At 50.7% G+C, this 14,033-nt stretch overlaps 2 protein-coding genes across 9 annotated transcripts in view; both read right to left on the bottom strand.

The window, feature by feature from the left end:
- Chd5 (chromodomain helicase DNA binding protein 5) overlaps positions 1–374 on the bottom strand; it is a 51,373-nt gene extending 50,999 nt beyond the window's left edge. For all 8 annotated transcript variants that reach the window (XM_037203236.1, XM_037203238.1, XM_028883064.2 and 5 more), the window contains exon 1: positions 165–374. In XM_037203236.1, the coding sequence (XP_037059131.1) occupies positions 165–243 (79 nt within the window). In that variant the 5' untranslated portion in view covers positions 244–374. The remainder of the gene's footprint in view (positions 1–164) is intronic.
- A 4,791-nt stretch (positions 375–5,165) lies between these two features.
- On the bottom strand, positions 5,166–13,915 carry Rpl22 (ribosomal protein L22). The gene is made up of 4 exons (XM_028883079.2): positions 13,809–13,915; positions 12,014–12,118; positions 9,344–9,468; positions 5,166–7,004 (listed from the first exon to the last, which is right to left on the bottom strand). Exons 1-4 carry the CDS (start codon positions 13,908–13,910, stop codon positions 6,860–6,862), a joined length of 477 nt encoding a protein of 158 aa, XP_028738912.1. The 5' UTR covers positions 13,911–13,915; the 3' UTR covers positions 5,166–6,859.
- Between the last annotated feature and the right edge of the window lie 118 nt (positions 13,916–14,033).

Here is a 14,033-nt window from a genome sequence, read left to right as displayed (position 1 = left end):
CGGGTTCGCCCAGGGGTCCCTGGCTCACCCCGCCCCGAGCGCCGCGCCCCGGAGCTCGCCCGGCCCCGCGCCCTTGGCCCGCGCGGCGCCAGCAGGGCGGGAACGCAGCCCGCAGCCCGGCGCCCCTCCCGCGTCCCGGGCCAGCAGGTCCCCGCGCCCCTCACCTGACATCTCCTCCTCGTTCTCCATCTCCTCCGCGAACAGCCGCGGCAGCTCCTCCTCGGTGCCCAGCGGGCCCCGCATGCCCAGTGCGGGGGGGAGGGGAGGTGGGCGCCCCCTCCCGCCGGGCGCGGTGCCAGCCTTAACCCGTGAGCTGCCGGACGGACCCGCGCGGCGGGCGAGGCGGTCTCGGCGAGAAGATGGCGGCCGCCGGCCCCCCCGCCCCCCCAAACCTCCACCCCCCCGTGTCGACCCCTCAAGCTCTCGGCCGCCTCTGCCCGCACCCGCCAAGCCCGGGCCGCTCCGCCCACCGCGCCCCGCAGCGCGAGTCCCGCAGCCGGCCGAGGGTGGCGGCGGCAGCGCCCGCGGCACGGCGGCACGGCGGGGGGGCGGCACACATGCCCGGATTGTGACGTCCAGTCTGGTTGCTGTGGCAACCCCATCCCATCGTTCCGCCAGCGCGACTAGTTAACAGCAGAGAACAAGTTGGGGGGACTAGTCCTGAGCTGCCTGGTGGGCGCGGAGTGGGGGGCGGCCCGGGAGCCGTCGAGGCACTAGCCGAGACACGACGGACGAGCTGGCTGCGGGGGCTCGGTGGCCCGAGCGCAGGAGGAGGCGAGGCAGTGCTACCCGCGCGCGCCCCATGCAGGGCCAGCGGTCGCCACCCTGCCCGCGAAGGCACTTGGGCCCGAGAGCCAGGGTGGTAAACCACAAGCTGCCCCACCAGCCTTTTACACACCGGACTCACCCCACCTCGGTTTCAGGCTACCCTTTTCAAAAGAGCAGTAGAAGAAAATGTGTTCCGCACTTAGGGAAGGTCACTCGGGTGACAGTGGGTATGATTGATCCAGAAGAACCCGTGGCTTCCCACCACCCGTGTGCCCTTTCCAAAACACCCCTTTGGGCTGTGTCCAGCTCAAACACATCCAGGTCCCTGGGGCTCGGTATGGTCTGTGCCCCCGGACTCCCACTCAGGACACCTGTCGCCAGGCGGAAAGGTTGGTGGCTGCCAGCCCCGCTTGTTAAAGGAGAAGCTGGATGCCTAAGCCCCGGGGAGCAAGACTGGAATTTTAAGTGAGTGCTTTCAGCCTGGTGCAGCCAAGTCTTAACAGCAACTTTAAAAACACACAAGTTGCAGGGTCCAGCAGGAGGTCGTCCTCTCTCCAGTCCCACAAAGTCCAGTAAAGGGAGAGTCATCCTCATGCCATGCCTCTGACCACACACTGATGGAGTGGACCTCACGCTGCCAGCGGGGGCAGGACCTGCCTGGCCTGAGAGGATAAGAGCAATAAAAGCAAGGAGGGCGCTCTGGCACAAATCCTCCATATAGACCACCAGCTTCCAGTGTCCAGACCTGTCACCACGAGGAATTTCCCTGTCTTAGCGCCTTTGGAGAACCACTAAGAATCGTGCCAGTTTGGCTAAATGTCCCAGCACAAGACCTCTTGAGGAGGTGGCTGCATTCACTGGGCTGGCCCAAAGCAGCTGATGGGCGTAGAGGTGGAAGAGCCATTGCTAAAGCTTCCTTCTCCTGCTACACAATTGTGAGTCCACTCCTTAGAAAACGTGTCTTCGTTTGTTGGTGAGCAAAGGCAGGTCTGTCAGCCTCCCAGGACCGACAGGCAGGGCACTGAGACGCCCCATCTCACAGATCACTCTTACAACACTCGGAGCAGTGGAGGCCGCCTGCACAAGGCAAGAGGACCAGCGAGCAGGAAGAATGTGGATCAAGGCTGTTTTCCTGCCGAGGGGAGCCCCAGATTGCTGAGACTTGAGCCTGCACCCCACCCCACCCCCGGGAGGGCTTGCTGGCTCTCTCCAGACCACTGGTTTCCCTGTCTGCTAATGATCCAAGAAGAAAAAAAAAAATCCAAGCTCTACCAAATATGCCCACCCTCCATTACCAGTACCCCAAAACCTCTCTGTCAGTAGACATTAAACCTTTTCAAAGGTCCCCTGCCCCACCTCAGAGGAACTTATGACATACTTCTCAACACCAGAAAGCCTCCCACATCCCCACACGTGTGCACAGGCATGCAGATGCACACATACACCATTAACCTTAGCTCTGATTCCTAAGGCGAGGCTGAGAAAGTCAAGAAATTCAAGAACAGCTCCAACTGCTTAATTTGCAGCAGATTAGAGTCAAGATGTTAAGATGTGCACTCGGGATGCTCTCCCAATTACCGCACTGGGATAGCATCGCTAATGACCAAAGACCTAAGCTGGGATGGTAGGGAAAAACGTGTGTGTGTGTGTGTGTGTGTGTGTGTGTGTGTGTGTGTGTGTGTGTGTGTGTGTGTGTGTGGTTTAACTGCAAATCTCCAGTAATTTTTTTTTGGGGGGGAGGGGGGTTCGAGACAGAGTTTCTCTGTGTAGCTTTGCGCCTTTCTGGAACTCACTTTGGAGACCAGGCTGGCCTCGAACTCACAGAGATCCGCCTGTCTCTGCCTCCCAAGTGCTGGGATTAAAGGCGTGAGCCGCTGCTGCCGTTGTTGCCGCCGCCGCCGCCGCCGCCGCCCGCCCCGCCGCCGCCACCACCACCACCACCACCACCACCACCTGGCTTAATCTCCAGTAATTTTTAAAGGATACCCCTCCTTATTAAACTATTAAATGTGCATTTTCATGACTATGGACCCAAGATGCCCGATCTCAGAACAGGTGAACATTGCATAAGCTGCAGTTGTGAGAACAATCCAATCATTAAGGTTAGTGTCAGGGGACAAGTCTCCTTCCTGTTTGCTGGACTTGTAATTCTACCTCAATGACACTTCACAAATCAAAATATTTTTAATATGGTGGTTATGAAACATTCTGAAATTTGAAACAAATATGAAGTTTTGTTTTCAAAAAATACTTGAACAGCTGATCCCCTTTTGCATACACAGCACTGTGTGAACACCCCATGAACTGTGTAGAGGACAGCAACTTCAACACTGTCTCCACACCAATGGTCACTTCCTGCTACTGGACTCTGAGGCCAGGGGACAACCTTTGCCTACAGAGATCAGAACTGCTGGGTACCTTCTACTTGGCAGGGGACCTCAGTTGGGATGGCCAGTTGTCCTGGGAGTGGACCTCTGTAGACCTGGCTCAGATTGGACACTTTTGCCCCCAAGAGTAGATCTCAGACTATTGGATGTCATGGGGAAAGCCAGAACCTCTCAGAAGGGAACCTTGGGGCCATGGCCCTTAAGTGGAGAGTCAGCCTGGACAGTCAGCCTGGAGCATTTGATGGGCACTTTCTGGGCTCTGGTTAGGGAGCAGCTCACTAGACTGGAACATGGCTGGACTAGACATCCTCAATTTCAGTTCTCAAATATCAGTAGTATTTTGGCATCGTTTAAGATGTGTGCTTCATTTTATGGGTGCAAGTTCATGGATGTGAATGTGTGGAAGCCCGAATCACTGTAGTCTTCCTCAATCAACTGCTCTTTACCTTATTTTTTACTTTTTTTTTTTTAAGGGAAGGGGACAAGAATGCCATGGTGTGCATGTGGAGGCCAGGGGACAACTTATGGAAGTCAATCCTCTCCACCATATGGGTTTCAGGAATCAAACTCATTTCTCCAGGTTTGATGGAGTGTCTGCATCTGCTGAGCCATCTTGTTAGTCCCACCTCATTTCTTAGATTTATTTTGTGTGTTTTGTCTCAATGCATGCAGTGCCCAGAGGCCAGGCCAGAGTTACAGATGGTTGTATGTATGTGGACACTGCAAAATGAGCCCAGTCCACTCTAAGAGCTGCAGGTGCTGCTAATCACGGAGCACTTTCTCCAGCTCCCCTCAACTTTTGGGACAGGGTCTCACACTGAATCTGGAGCTTGCTAACCAGCTCGAATGGCTGGCCAGTATGTCCCAGGGATCCTTCTATCTCTGCCTTCCCAGCCCCGGGATTACAAGAGTAAACCACTGCACCCAGGCGATGCTCACGCTCCTGTGGCACAGTCCTGACTGCGCCATCTCCCTAGTCCCCTCTACCTGGAGCCTTATGAAGGCAGCAGACACCCTGCAACCAGCCCCTCCCTTCTTCCCCAAGCAAGCAACCACCAGTCTAACCCCCAGTCAGGACAATTGCTGATTCAGCCAATGGGGTTCCCTACAATGAAGCTTCTGCCAACCGGCCATGTCCACGAGCAGTGAACAACATCTTTTGATGCAGTCCCCACGGTGGTTGACTCTGACAAAGACCAGCATCCTCAAGTCCCTGCTTGCTTTAGCATTCAGTCTAAGGGATCACATCGCCAGGTGTCCACACTGACTTCCAGATCTCCTGAAATTTTCTGACTTTAAAAGGGACAATTGTCCCCTTGCTAGGATCCTTACCTTCCTTTGAGCTGTGCCCCCACCCCCACCCCCACAGAAGGCTAATAGCCCCAGCCGGCAAGTATCCCAGGTATTTGTAAGAGTTGAATCTCACCAACCTGTCCTTTTGACTGGCTACTGCTGGGAGGGGAAATACACCTTCACCCGTGAAAGGCTGGGGCTGTGGAGGCCTCTCTAAACTAAGTTTAGAAATGAGTAAGCCTCCCATGAAAATACTTCCTGGGCTGCACCAACACTCGAGGGAGGGGGCAGCGGGAGCCACCGTAACTGGCAAGGAGCAAGCCTATTTTATGTCTGTTTTATGACTTCTGTGAACTGAAATCATGGCTTAAAACTCCAGTGTTTCTGTGCCAACACTTCCGATAAAGACAGGTAAGGCACAAGGCCAGACACAAGGGAGACAGGTCTAGGAGGGCCCCTGGGCACAGATGCTACGGCATATTTAACAGAATTCAGGTTTACTCTTCACAGTGCCCATCAGAAAAAGGCATCTGTTTGGAAAGCGATTCTCCAGGCCCAGTCAACTCCAACCAACCTCCTGGAGGCTGAGCTGCAGAGGGGAGGTAGCAGAGAGACAGGAGACTTTTCTGTGCCCAAGGCAACTAACCACTAAAGAGAAGGTTAACAGGTTGTGTGAGGTAGAAAAAAAGAAAGCAAGCCTTGCACAGTAACAGTACCCACGTGTTAGCCACTTTAATACAAAATGTGATCAACATTCAAATACAGGAGTTTAGAAAGGCATAGAAAACCCAGGGAGTTTCCATTTTATTACAGTTCCAGAACCTGGGACCATTTTTTAGAAGCATATGCTAATCAACCCAGGGTTAACTTTTTTTTTTAACAGCCAAACTAGAAATTACCACATGGGAACATCAAGTCAACAAACAAGATCTGTAAACCCAAGTCACAAATTTGAGAAATTCTAATCACGAGGGGCACCTATAGGTCTACAGGAACTGCTGCCTCCTGCAAGGGCAGAGAAAACCAATACAGTTCTGCTTTAAGAAATTTGCATAGAAATAGAAAATGCTGGAACCTTTGCTACAAGTGAAATTGCAAAGCCTCAACATGTTAAACTCAACCCAAGAACCATGTGTTTACTTGGAGGTGCAGCCCGGGCAGGGCTCAGACATTCGATTTCCAGCACAGGCCTCCGGTGTGGCCAGCAGCTGTAAGCAAGCCCTTCAACATTTCATACTGTGTTAATAGGAAGCGTGGCAGATGAGATGCTCCTACAGAATCAGACTTCAAAGGAGTCCTAAGGTGTCAGGAACTTTTTCAAAGTAACCCTTGACAAAGATATCTTCCTGCCTTTCAAAGTATTCCACCAGTCAGTTCTCCAGGCACACCCCAGGCCTTCCTCTGCCCCAGTGCCCTGCAGGTGCACACTGCTTGGACATTTTGCAGTGATGGAGATTGAACCTAAGGCTTTGAACATGTTAAGTAAGAGCTCTACCACTGGACTGTAGCCCCAGACTAAGACTTTTATCACTAAGTCCAGCTGTGGTCTTAAGTGACAGCTTCAGCAGCAATTTCCTGGGCAACTTCCACCCTTGCATCATTCACTCATCTCCATCACTTAATGTTCCCCTCCCTGTAAGCCTCCTGAGGCCGGGGCATGGAAGAGCTCCCCCTACTGGGAATATCTGGACGCTGCCTTCGGCACCCTCTGCTGGAGGCTAAAGAAACAGCTTGTTACAAAGACTTGGTGGACAAGCCGTGGTTTCATACATACATATTTTTCCCGAGTCTCGCTACTAGTCCTTGCTGACCTCTGACTCACAGATATCCTATGCAAAGCCACCTAAAGGCATGGACGCCCAGCGTATTTACAAATCCTTTTATAAAGAGCAGAATATGCATCAGTGACACTAAATATCACCTCTTATTTCTACAGGAAGGAAAAAGGTTAATGCACACAACTGTGAGCAACTTGTCATCCAAACCAGAGACAAATGTCCCTGAAACCTGTACTGACTGCCATTTTCCCAGGAGAGTCCCATAAAGACATCGCCTGCTTGCTCTTAATGGGGAGCAAGCATACCACACTGCATTCTCAAACCTTTCTCTGAGAGAGGTACCAGGCTTTTTAAGCCTCAGGTTGGCTGCCATGAGCAACCCACCCTCTCATCTACCACCCAGGGTCAGACACAGTTCCCTAACTCTAGCTCTGCTTGGGCATCACTACTGGAGAGCTGAAAATCTCAAGCAGAAAAGTGTCTATATACAAATGAGCCGCAACCACTTAAAGCTAGGCCCTGTCCAACCAATTTCCTGTCCAACCCACACTGTAGAGATACAATGATAAACCACAGGTTTTGTTCCTAAATTTTATTTATGAATTAATACAAAACATTCCAGACCAATGTGTCTTAATCCTCATCCTCCTCCTCCTCCTCGTCCTGGTTGATCTGGAAGTAACGCAGCTCGTAGCTCTCTTTGCTGTTGGCGACCACACGCAGCCAGTCTCGGAGATTGTTCTTCTTCAAATATTTTTTGGTGAGATATTTCAAATACCTGCAGAGAAAGAACACTTTAGAACTACACTAGACTTGTGGCTTTCTTGCCACAATGTTTCTGAAACATTTAACTTCATAAAACACAATGAAAACAACTTTAAGATGTTTTTTTCAGCCCTCCAAACCAAGGACAGGCCAAGTGTACACCTGAGCCAATACTCTAACAAGACAAACATCTACCTAAATGCTTAAACTGCCAACAAAGGTGAGGATGCATCCTTCAATGAGGACATATCAGCACGCACCAGCTGGTCCCCTAAGCAACAGCAACCACCTACAAAATGGTCTGCAGTGACCACTAGAGAAAGATCATAGTGGAAAGTTGACAATTACACATGATTTAACACCTTTGCTGAGAACCACTAACCTCCCAGCCAACTCCAGCACTTCCCACATCCTTCTGCAAGCCCCCCAGAAGTGGCGGATAGGGGTTGTCAGGGCTATTTACCAATGTTCTGAGTCCCCTAACTTCTTCAATGGAATGGCCATTATCTAACACATGGGCATAGCATGTGCCACCCAGCCATTCCAGAGCTGAGACTCTTGTTGGGAGATGGGTCCCACTGTTACCTGGAGTGGCCTCAAACTCTGGTACAAGCTTATGAACAATCCTGCCTCTCAAGTTTCTTCAGGTCTCTTCCCTCCTAAGGTGCTGCACATGCTAGACAAAACATTCCCCACACCTGAGCTACCTCTCAGCCATACTATTATTTTCTTTATCTATTTGCTGCCTTAGCCTGAATTAGCATTTCAAAACCTGCTCCTTCCACATGCCTGACTGCCTATCTCACTACTGAAGATGTTACGATGTGAGCTCCTGAGGGCTAGCTATTCCCAATACCATGAAGGGAGGTTGGCAAATTAACTTCACCACACCTCAGTTTCTCCCACTACAAAATGGGACTCAAGATACATCCTCTTTGCTGGGGGGAGGTGTGTGTGTGTGTGTGTGTGTGTGTGTGTGTGTGTGTGTGTGTGACAGAGAGAGAGAGAGAGAGAGAGAGAGAGAGAGAGAGAGAGCGCGCGCGCGCATGGAGCATGTCTTTATTTTTTTAATTCCAGCACTCAGGAGACAGAGGGATCTCTGAGTTCCAGGACAGCCTGGTCTACAAAGCTAGTTCCAATACAGCCAGGGCTACATAAAGGGCAAGGCAGGCCTGAGCTACAGAGGACACCCTCAAAGTCCCAAAAAGACAAGGAAGCTCAGTCAGACTACAGTTCATGGGGGGGGGGTCCCCTACTACCCGGATAAAAAGGCCACAAGAAGATGTCTGTGGTGCACAGCCTGCCTCACTCACCACAGCAGGCAGCCTCATCTATTTGCTGACAGTCTTAATCAACAGACCCCGCCTGGCACACTCTTAAAAAATTTCCCTCTATTTGAAAAGGTTCTCCAGACCCAAGCTGGGAGGCAGGCCCAATTTTGTCCAGCTCTCTAAATCAACAGGTCACCATTTTCATCCACATGCTCACATATCAGGGGCTAAAGAATCGGTGTCATACCCCTGCAAGGAAAGACTCCACAATAGCATCAGATCTCTCACCCAACACCATAGGAGCAATTACAAGAAACAAAACTAAAATTAAAAATGAATGCTCTCACCCAAGTGTGGTGGCATGCACCTGTAACCCCAGCTCTCAGGAGACAGGGACGAGATCAGGCATCAAGGCAATCTTAGTTACATATTGAGTTTGAGCCATCCTGAGCTACGTTGGGGAGATGGGGGGACCACTCTCACCAAATGATCTAATAGCAGTGGAGGCCAACAGTTTAAGGAGAGCTAGATGTGCCGCGCACACCTTTAATCCCAGCACCGGCGGCCCTGGGGAAGCAGAGGCAGGCAGATCTCTGAGTCCCAGCACTGCTAGGGCTATGTTATAGTGATCCTGCCTCAAACCAGCCAACAAACAAAACAACTAACAACACAGCCAAAGTCTGATCCCTTTCAAAGCTTGAAATACTGTAGTCTGTGAACCAAATTTAGAAATGACCACAAGCTAAATAAATATAAACACTTAACAGGCCTGGAGAAGGCTCAGCAGTTAAGAACAGCTCAGATCCCAGCGCCCACACTGGGGAACTCATGACCACCTGTAACCCCAGCTCTAGGGCACCTGCATATACAAACATACAACTAACATAAATCTTAAAAAATTTCTCCAGCATTCGAGAAGCAGAGGCAGGCGGATCTCTGTTGAGTTCGAGGCCAGCCAGGGCTACAGAGAAACCCTATCTCGAAACAAACAAAAATATTTTATATACAACACATATCACACATACTCATTCACTGCCCTTTACACAGCTGCACAGCAAAAGGGAAGGAAGCCCCCTCATACCTTTTGGAGAAAGGCACCTCGGAAGTGACAGTGATCTTGCTCTTGCTCCGTTCGATGGTCACAACCCCTCCGCCAAGATTCCCAGCTTTCCCATTCACCTTGATTCTCTCCTGGAGGAACTGCTCCTGCAGAAGTGAGCCAGTGAGTGCAGTGAGCTTACCAGTCTCAAGGGCAGACTAGTTCAGACTTTCTCCCAACACTAAACTATAGGCATCTTTAAAATCTTCAGTCTGTATGTGTGGGTGTGTGTGTAGGGGGGGGTGTCATGGTATGTGTCTGACTATCAGAGGACAACTTTGTGAAGTCAGTTCTCTAAGTGGGCTCTAAGGATCAGACTCAGGTCATGAAGCTTATAAGGCAAGTTCATGAAGATGGCACTATTTGACATAATCTCATGCAATCTGAAGATGTGCTGGCACAAAATTCTTGACTGGCTCCATGCATGATGAAATGTGCGCCACACGGAAAGCCTAGAGGGCAGCACACTCATGGTCACAGGGTAAAGAGTAAGCCAGGAAACATAATGAGATCCTACCTATCTCAACATAAAAACCAAACCAAAGGGGTCAAGAGTAAGCAGGAAACCAAGAGCCAAACTTTTATATGAACATGCAAAGTTGCAAGCACCCACTGAGCCTAAGGAGCAGGAAGCACAGTTCTGAGCACTACAGAGAGAGAGAGAGTCTTCACCTAGTAGAAAGAGTAAAGACAAACACCAACAAAAACAATTACAGACCTGCCTGGAATCACCTGCATGGTACAGCAGAAGCGACAGGGACCCATGAGCCCAGACATACTCTGCAAAGCACCATGTGAGCCAGGGCAAGCCATTCACCTCAGGCTTCAGGGACCTCCGTCCAAAAGGACTTTTTTGTTTTGTTCTGTAGCCACTGCAATGAGATGAAGTCCCTTTCAGCTCAAAACTACCATTTTAGGGACTGAGGACGTGGCTCAGTGATAGGTCAGAATGCTCGCTTAGCATGTGTGAGGTCCTGAGTTCAACCCTGGGACAATTCAAAAGGAAGTTTCTACAGCTTTTTAAAAATTCCAATAGAAGACTGTTAATTACGGTGGGGCAAGGATGAGAAAACACAGCTTGACTTTACTTAACAAGTCTTCTAGAAGGAAATCTTAGCAGAGATGAGTGCAAAGGGAACAGTGTGCTGCAGGCCACAGTGGGGACACCAGGCAGGGCCAATACGCAAACGCCACACAGGAAGAAGCCACAAGGACTTTAGAGACTCCCACTCTTCCAGAGGACCCGAGTTCGTTTCCCAGCACCCACGAGGCAGTAACTACCATCTCTAACTCCAATTCCAGGGGATCTGGCACCCTCCTCTGACTTCCAAGGCATAAGGCATACATGTGGTACACAGACATATATGCAAGCAAGACACACACACATTACAAAAAAATGGTCTTTTTTTTTTCTTTTTTCTTTTTTGAAAGACAGCATCTATGTAGCTCTGGCTGTCTTGGAACTCAGTATATAGACCAGGTTGGCCTCGAACTCAAGAGATCCACCTGCTTCTGCCTCCCTAAAGCTGGGTAAAGACATGCACCACCACGCACAGCAAACAAACAAACAAATAAATAAATGTTTTGTTTTGTTTTTTAATTAAGGGGGGGAAAAAACACCAAGCTGGGTGTGGTGGCACACACTTTTAATTCCAGCACTGTGGAGATAGAGGCAGGTGGATCTTGGATCTGAGTTCAAGGCCAGCTTGGGCTACACAGTGAGATCCAGGACAAGTAGGACTGTTACACTGAGAAACCCTGTCTCGAAAAACAAAAACAAAAAACAAAAAAACAAAAAAAAAGGAGAAAGAACCAAAGCCACGGAGAAGTCACTGGATAAAGGACTCAGGAGCCAACTAAGGCACATCTGAGACAGCCGGGGCAGACATCCACACAAGGTTAGCAGCCACAAGGCTAATTCCATTTGCAAAAATGGGGCTCTAGAGACAATAATTCTAGATTAAGGAGAACAGTAGGGATAATGGGAATGAGGGACAAAAGTCAGGACAGGGCTGGAGATGGCTGGCTCTCAGCACCAACACAGTAGCTGACAACCACCTGTATGTAACTTTAGTTCCAGAGAACCCAACGACCTGGCCCTGTCCTGCCCCACTCCCACCCCCGTGGGCACTGCACACATATGGTGCAGACATACACGCAGCAAACATGCATGTACAAAATTTAAGTGAGAGGGGGACCTTAGGACAGCACCAAATCTGTAAACAACAACCCCAAAGACAGCTCAGCAAGGAGATTAAACAAACCCACAGGGCCTCAGTGCTGTGGTGAGCTGATGCCATCTGCCTAAGGACCCAGAGGCCCAGGACGAGGCTGCCCACACAGATTAAACTCAACACAGTCCAACAGCAATGCTGGACCCGTGGAGTTTGCCCAACTGGGTAAAATCGTCTTTGGAAATCATGAGAGGAGGAAGCTAGGATGCTAGCTCTGCCACCTACATGCCACAGCCCATTATACTTCCATTTAGCCTGCTGAGCTCAAGACTCAGCAATAAATACCTGACTTGCACCCTTCCGGTTAAGTGAGAGCCGTGGGACTGCCTACAAGCCCAACAGAGACCTACTCCAAGGTTCCCAACTCTCTCAGACCTCACTGCTTCCCAGCCCAGAGGAGCAACAGAATGTCACTTACGAAATTGGCAGCATCCATGATTCCATCTTCTACAGGGTGGGTGCAATCAAGGGTGAACTTCAGAACCTGCTTCTTTTTTTTGCCCCCCTTCGCCACAAGCTTTTTCTAAGGGTGTACAGAGAACAGATGAAGCCTCAGGCAGTGCCCCCCAAATTAAAACAAAAAACAACAAAGTATGTCAGAGGTATAAAAGTCCTTACAAATACAAACCCAAGGAGATGAAGGGTTCCTTTCAAAACAATGTCAAGGGACTTCTTCTACATGCCAAAGGAAGGGGGATCATTAACACTCTTGTCCCACTCAACCTCTCCAGACACCCCAATCTTTCCAAGCATGAAGCTCTGTTCGTATATGAACCACAATGAGTGTTTTCCCAAGAAATACTCCTTAGTTTTTACTCATCTGTAAACACGAGCATACAAGTGTCTTGCACACTCATTTTGAAATCTTTAGCCTCCAGCTCAGACTACACACTTCACCAAGCTGCTTAGCACCTAATCCCTGGACCTTATCACGAACAGCAGAGGAACGTGACAGTATTCTAGCTGCTATCCACCCAAGCTTACTAAAGGGGAAAGGTGTAGTAACGATTCTCAGCCTTTCAACTGCCTTAATCCGGGAGTTAGCACTTCCAAACTACACCCGAGGGTCCAGTTCACTTTTAAAAAGTAACATTCATCATCTCTCCACAGACCCCTGAAACTTGTTACATGCATTTCTACTATTAAATGTTTTGCAGGGCTGGAGAGATGGCTCAGAGATTAAGAGCACAGGCTGCTCTTCCAGAGGTCCTGAGTTCAATTCCCAGCACCACATGGGGGCTCACAACCATCTATGAGATCTGATGCCTTCTTCTGGTGTGCAAGCATACATGCAGGCAGAACTTTGTATACATAACACATGTTTTTTTTTAAAAAAAAAAAAAAAGCTTTGCATTCACGCAGGCATACATCTCCCTTCATGTTCAAGAGACCCTTCACAACTTGCACTGAGTCAACTTCTCAGTTACTACAAAACTGTTACATTCAATGTGTCTTCCCACTACCAATCAAAATGACTGCTTTTAAATCTAGCCCCGGGGAAAGGACAGATCAGTAAGAGGACCTGCCCACAATGGACCCCCAAAGCTCCCCACAGGATTCTAACCCAAAACCACACCAAAACCAAAACCACACTGAAGCCACGTTAGACATGCTAAGACAACCGGAAATACACCTAAGAGCCCCAACTAAAAGATAAAACCTTATGTCCAAGGAGAGCGACCTCCAGGTAGAGCCTGACGTGAAGACGCCGCACAGCCTAACATCAGCCAAAAGAATGAAATCCGGCCTCTTCGCCCAACACCGGAAAGTGAACTGTGTACAGTCGCACCCTCATGGAAGCAGCTTGCCCCAGGGGTGCCAGAAGAATCCTCCTGCTGCCCAGGGTGGCAGGTCACATTCGTCTTCCCCGCCCCTCGCCCAAGTAACCGGGCCCGGTACCCGAAGCCCGAGGCTGGACTCGAGGTCCGGATGATATTCAGCCCGCAGCACCTAAGTTCCCACGGGCTCCGGGCAGAAGCCCGATGCGCCACCCCGAGCTCTCCCGGCTCTCCCGGCCGCCTCGAGCCGCGGCCTCCTCCGCCCACAACGTGCTGGGCCCTGCTGCGCGGCCCCGGCCTCCTCGGTCCCTCCTGCCAGGCCATCGCGGCCTGACGCTGCAGGGCGCAGTCCCCCACGCGGCCCTGAGCCCGAGCCAGCCCACCAGGCCCACGTGCCGCTCCGGGGGCCGCGGCCTCACGCGGAGCCATACTAACCACGGGCGCCATGGCGGCAGAGGAGGCAGAAAGGGAGGGGGGCGCACTACGCAGGCGCGAAGAGCCCGCTGCGCACAGGGCACGCAAGGAGCCAGGCAGCATTAATCGATCAGCCCTGCCTCTAGATCGCCGCTTCCCAGCCGCCTATGTAACGATCGGGCAGCTATTGGTTTTCCCAGGGCAAAGTCGTCTGACGGGAAGGGGAGGAGTCCAGGTGGACGGTCC

This window comes from Peromyscus leucopus, chromosome 2 (genome assembly GCF_004664715.2).
Source record: "Peromyscus leucopus breed LL Stock chromosome 2, UCI_PerLeu_2.1, whole genome shotgun sequence".
Classification (NCBI taxonomy): domain Eukaryota; kingdom Metazoa; phylum Chordata; class Mammalia; order Rodentia; family Cricetidae; genus Peromyscus; species Peromyscus leucopus.
This window is presented reverse-complemented; position numbering and strand designations above follow the sequence as displayed.

What these genes read in the sequence shown, in the direction of transcription:
- Rpl22 (XM_028883079.2), bottom strand. Translation starts at nt 13,910, where the DNA reads ATGCTGCCTGGCTCCTTGCGTGCCCTGTGCGCAGCGGGCTCTTCGCGC. An exon ending in TCATGGATGCTGCCAATTTC is followed by an intron (nt 9,469 to 12,013) that starts GTAAGTGACATT and finishes TCACTTCTGCAG; the next exon opens with GAGCAGTTCCTCCAGGAGAG. An exon ending in GAGGTGCCTTTCTCCAAAAG is followed by an intron (nt 7,005 to 9,343) that starts GTATGAGGGGGC and finishes CTTTCTCTGCAG; the next exon opens with GTATTTGAAATATCTCACCA.